Raw genomic sequence first — 6,045 nt, forward strand, 5'->3', positions numbered from 1 at the left:
AATTATATTATTGTTGTATTTTCTTTTGTTTAACACATGCCACTGACTCTCTTCCTCTCTCTCTCTCTCCCTCTATCTTTCTCTATGGCCACCCAACGGACTTCGATGTGGACTCGACTCCCCCTCTGGTCATATAAAAAAAAGATCGCTGGCTTGATAAACTTGAATGCCCCGGGGCACATGAATGTGCACTGCAACATACTCGCACAACATACAAACACAGCAATATCAACAACAACAACAACAACAAAAATAACAAGAGGGTAACGCACGTGTTAACAAGGATGCGATAAAAAGAAAAATAAAGCGTTGTGAGGAAATAAACGCTAGAATGACAGGAAATATGTGTGCGTGACATTGTAACTTACCTGGGCTTCTCTCATCCTGCTGTCGTTGTCGTTGTTGCTATTCGCATTGTTGTTATTATTATTATTATTGCGATTGCGCCTTTCCTTCCACCTGACACAAAAGCAACAGGACACTTTGCACACTGTTGTACATATTTACAACTCTAAGCATAACTATGGTCCTGGCCCAGGCAGGCATCGTTGCTTCCTCGTTGCGTGAGGATTTAATCCGATGGGTGGGATTTCAACACAAGGGGTTTGCCGCCGTCCCCAGAGAGTCTGGCATTCCGCATGACGTGCATTGGTCAGCGAAATAACATGGAATAAATCAAGTACGACTTTTACGCTGCTCTGGCCATGTGTTATAGCATTAATCAAAGGCTTAACTAAAAGCAAAGAGTTATATCATTTACTACAAATGCTTTATGCTCTACTTAGTATGCCGCAAATCCTATGAAGTGAACAAAACATATCGCAGTTATTGTACAGTCATTAAACATTAATTACTACTACTATATTATATTTTATTTGTATGTTTTCTAAGCACATTATGCCAAATTATTATAGAAATACCTTCTCCTAAAGCTATCCATTCGCAAAAAGTGTATGTAGCAGACAAGTTATTAAAAAATAGTAAACAAAAATTATACAAAACTATTTATGACCTTTTTCATTCTCTAATCTTGTATGCAATATCCCAAAGATGAAGGTTAATGTAAGCACTCAAGTTATGTAAAAATCAAACAATATTAAAGCTTTGCACAAACCATAAGAAGTGAAGCTAATGAATCCAAATCAGAAATTAAGCTTGCAATATTGTTATATCCATTTATTAAACTTATTATTTATTAAAATGGAATATGCCCGACTTCTACGCACTTAATTTTTATAACAAGATACAAACAAGATATACATAAATCACTATTAATATAAAAAGAAAAACAACTTTTAGTAACCAATCATTTTCCTTTAAAATTTTTTAATTGTAATTATCGAAAAATGTAGTTACATTTTTGATGCAAGCTCACTCAAAACTCAAGTTTAATTTCAAAAATATGACAAGCACAATGTTGTTTTACAACTATACGATGCTTACATCAATGTAGCTTCCCCTTCCCCCTTGTTTTGTGTACTTTTGTCAGACTTATCAAGCGTAAAAACTCGTTATACATAGCTATGCATACTATATTTCTGTACTTGCTGCCAACACGCAGCATTTACAACTGCAATGCAAATTTTTTACGATCCAACGCTTGGCCATAATTTTTGTATTTTCTTTTTTTATTTTCTTCTTTTGTTTTTTTTTTTTTGTTTCTCGCGCGTTCTTATTCTGGTTTTTCTGTGTTTGCTTGGAACTTTGTTATGGGATGAAAACGTTTTGCTTGCGCATAAATTCTTTCAGCTGCCGGCGGTAACTTTGTTTTAATTTGGTTTGCCATTGGCGTAACACAACTGTTTCGCTAACTCAATAAAAATGCATTTTACATTTTGATTGGCACATTATCTGGATACGTATACACACACACGCACAAACACACATGTCTGCTTGTTCCACTGTAGTCTGACTAGCATCAGACTGCAACACAATTAGCAATGCAATTAAATTGTGATGCAACTTTGTCGCCTAGCTTTATGTTCACGCAAATGGCCAAGCCTTTGCTGACTGGCTCCTAAACATTTCATGGTCAATTTTATGGGCAATATCATTAGGTGTTTATACCCTAGAGGAACCATACAAAGGGTTTGATTACAAATTGTGATTTGGCTATCGGAAATATTCTTGTATAAAAACTTTTAATACAAAAAGTATAAAATTAAAAAGTTATGTATGACAAATAGTTTTTGCTTGCTGTAATGCAAAAAATTGAAATTCAAAATATGTAAGAAAACAAAATAAACTAGATCCCATTTTTTATATTATTTTATTAACTAAATTTTAGCCTTACAATAATCTGTTCAAGTTTAATTATGCATACAATTACAGGGTAATAATCCTAAACATTTATGGTACTTTTTTCATTAGCAATATCATGAGGTGCTTGACTATTATTACACCCTACATGTAGCTATGTTAAGGGTATATACATATGTACAGCTGTGATCTTTGAAATAGCAGTGCAGACGACCTACACATTTAAAGTTGAAAAATACTATTATAAACACAACTTCGAGACAAAATTTTTTTATAACAGCTTAATATATTTAATTTGCGATAATTAAACATATTTTTCATTTTGGATAATTCACTATTTTTCCGAATGTGGATTTTAACATATGAAAATGTCCGTATTATGAAGAATATTGAAATAGCAGTGAAAAAACAAAAATGTAATAAATTTCAAAAAATCTTATAAATAACTTAATCCTTCTAAATTTCGAATTGAATACGACCTTATAATTTGTTGTGTAGCCTTTATTGGCTATTAGAGCCTCACAGCTACGTGGCATGGAGTCCACCACGTCCTCGCAACGCTTGCAGGGATTGTACATCGCTTTACAAAATATTCTTCTTGTTTTGTTTATAAATTTAATATCAAAACGTAAAATTGAAAACTCTTTAAAAATACATTCTTGTATTTGTGTATTAACTTCAGTTTTACCATAATCATTTTAAGGTTGTAACAATATTATTGTTGCTTTCCTGAAATACTTAAAACAATAATAAAATATTACAAAACTTGTTTAACATACTTAAATCAATCTACGCGAATTTGTGTTTTACTTTTGTATTTACTAAAATTCTGTTTAACAGCAATCTTTTTTACCAAAAAACATATTTGCAGGGTATACTTTTACCCATCAGCAACAAATTGACACCTCTGTCGCGCTTGTTAAACAATGTAATTACAAATTATGATTTATGCTGGCGTTAAAATTAGACAAACTCATTGTCCACTCCCCGCCCACAATTAACAATAGCGTTAAGTCGACTTTAAACAACCCTAAAAAAATAAATTATCCAATTCTTTCACTCGGTTGAATTGCGGTTTTAATAAAACGACGCTTAGTCCGCTTTGTTCCCAGTCATATTTCGATGTAAGTTTTTTTTGCAGAGCATGGCTAATAGGAGTTCGAGTTGTGGTTTGGAGTTGGTGTTGGAGTTGGAGTTGAAGCGAGACCAGACATTGGCTAGACCATATATCATATGATGGTAGCCTCCTCTATTGTGCTCAGCGCAGCGGCAACTCTGGCAGACGCCTTTTGATAGACGATTTATTAAGCGTTTATTATTAGTTTTTGCCGTCGTTGTCGGTGGCTTTTGAAGCATTTTTGATTACAAATTCCAGCATTCAAGTGTTGCAATTACGCTCTACATTTTTTTTATTTGCCAAAATATCTATAGTTGAAGATGATAGTAAAAGGCAATTTGTGGGTTGTTATTTCTAGTGGAATAAAGAAATAAATTTCTTTTAGCTAACTTGCTTTTGTTCATTTCATGTTTTTACAACATAGTTAAGATAACAAATTTGTTCGAAATATAAATGATTTTTAGTTATAATTAAATTGAGTTTTGTAATTGTCTAAAAAACAATAATTTTTGCAATTTATTTAAGAGACAAATTTATCTTAAAAAGAAAACTTAATTACCCATGTGAAATTAAGTAACAAAATACTAATAATAAAAGGCAAAATGGATAATTTTTTCGTATCTGAAATTAGATAATAAACATTATTATATTATTTTTGGAAAATAATTATTACATATGTATATGAAATTTATTATTAATTAAATTGAAAATCATATATACATTTGATTGGTAACTAGTGGAATATAAATTCATTTCGGAGAACGAGCGTAAAACAAATTTTTGTTGAAGGGCAACTGCCGCTGTTGAAGTCAACGCACGATGGCTGTGAAAAGCTTTTCCCTCGTCACATTATAATAAAAGCCAGAATTGAGTGAAACTGTAAATGCCGAGCGACTTCATTATGCAACATAAAAGCCGTGCAACAACCATAATGTGCAACAGTAGCAAAAGCAGAAGCAAGAACAACAAAGGCTTTTATCTGCTCAATATGACGCTTAAGTTGTCGCTTCCTGAGGCAAGTTGACGTGCAGCGGATTTTGATTGTAAGGATCTGCAAAACAATTAAATCCCCTCGATTGAAGCAAGGTGTAAACTTGGATGAGGAGAAGAAGGTAGCTGACATTACCGTTAATGTTTACCTGCATGCAGTCAGGAAACACAGCCTTTTTTGTCCTGCTGCTCATGCATTATTTTGTTGAAAGAATGCGCTCATATGACAGTCGGACAAACAATGAAGCTCGTCGACATCTTTGTAACAAAGAGAGTTTTACTTGAACAACAACAATCACGAGCTGCAAAAGCGCTGAGCACATTTGCAACAGCAGCTCAGGGTCAACGTAAAGCGGTCAGGGCCTGGCTCTCGCCCTCAGCTTTGCAGACTGACATTAAACTTGCACGAGGCCATCAGCGAAATCAACATATCACGCATACGACGCGTAGTCTCGACTTTTTACTGCACCCAAGATTCAGTCTTTTCCCCATAGCCTTTGTCTAGCTTCTGTTGTGAGTCAACTTTAAATGCAAGCCAAATAATTGATTGAATTTACGCTGGCAAATTGCTGTAATTTGTGTTGACATTCCGTAAATTGTTTTTGAATTGCCGAAAATTGCTGGCATACGTGTAATGTGGAATTTAGTTTGCCGTCACATTAAATTGCTCCATTGTGCAGGTGTAACGTAGGAAAAAAAAACAATTTCAATATGCACACGTGTCGTATGCGTAATTTGGCTTATCGATTGCTCTCGTCAAAAGCGACGTTTTGTTTTTAAAGTCAACACATTTGCGACTTTCGCTTAATAATTTACGACACCAACGACAACACGTGTCCTGCCAGAGAGCAAAAAACGAAAACGAGTGAATTTTTATAAGCATTTCATTTCCCAACCAAACATAACTTTTGAATAGTTTCAAAATCTGCAACTACTGGAAGTATCTTTGTAATACGCCCTGCTCGTACAGACGCTTTACATCCGTTCCGCCGCCAACGAATTTACCATTGATGAAACAACGCGGCACAGTCCGAGCGCCGGTTAATTCGCCCAACACCGCCTGGATTTCCTCACCATCTGGCCGCAAGTCCAACTCGATAACGGTCATGGGCACATCCAATTTGCGAAACTGTTCCTTGGCCATGCTGCAATAGGGACAATACGACTTGCTAAAGATCACAACCTTGTGATTGTTGATGGTCTCGCGCACGAATTGAGCCTGAGGACTTTCCATATTCACATACATCGTTGGCTTTTGCATAGAGCTCACAATGGTTCCCATTTATCGAGCGTTAATTGTACTTGCAAATTGTTGTCGAATTGAGAAATATTTAATTTTGATAACTATCTAAATGATGTTAGACATACATAAGTAAAGCTGTCAAGCTTTCATTTCCTGTCTACTCGGATCAGCTGGAATTTTGGCTGCTATATAATTAACGATAGACAACACAGAAAATTGAACAGACAGTTGCTCAACTGCAACTTTGCGGTTCTTTGCCAGTTCGTTGATGGCTTATGACACTTTCACTTCACTCAAAGGCACAGACATATCGCATCATCAACACCCCAAAAACTAACCACAAACGGAGTGAGTTGGCTCTCTAATGAAGCCAGGCGTTTAGTTATTTATGCAAAATCTCAAACCTCAACTAATGGCTAAAACATCAAAGCGCATT

The 6,045-nt window shown here is 35.0% G+C and overlaps 1 protein-coding gene across 1 annotated transcript; it reads right to left on the reverse strand.

Moving 5' to 3' along the window:
- Nucleotides 1–5,232: 5,232 nt before the first annotated feature.
- LOC117568908 (uncharacterized) lies at nucleotides 5,233–5,748 on the reverse strand. The gene has a single exon (XM_034249813.2). The coding sequence runs from the start codon at nucleotides 5,646–5,648 to the stop codon at nucleotides 5,298–5,300; it is 351 nt and encodes a 116-aa protein (XP_034105704.1). The 5' UTR covers nucleotides 5,649–5,748; the 3' UTR covers nucleotides 5,233–5,297.
- Nucleotides 5,749–6,045: the final 297 nt, after the last annotated feature.

The sequence above is a fragment of the Drosophila albomicans genome, chromosome 3, assembly GCF_009650485.2.
Source record: "Drosophila albomicans strain 15112-1751.03 chromosome 3, ASM965048v2, whole genome shotgun sequence".
Taxonomy (NCBI): domain Eukaryota; kingdom Metazoa; phylum Arthropoda; class Insecta; order Diptera; family Drosophilidae; genus Drosophila; species Drosophila albomicans.

Excerpts from the sequence above, each read along its gene's own strand:
- LOC117568908 (XM_034249813.2), bottom strand. The coding sequence starts at position 5,648 with ATGGGAACCATTGTGAGCTCTATGCAAAAGCCAACGATGTATGTGAAT.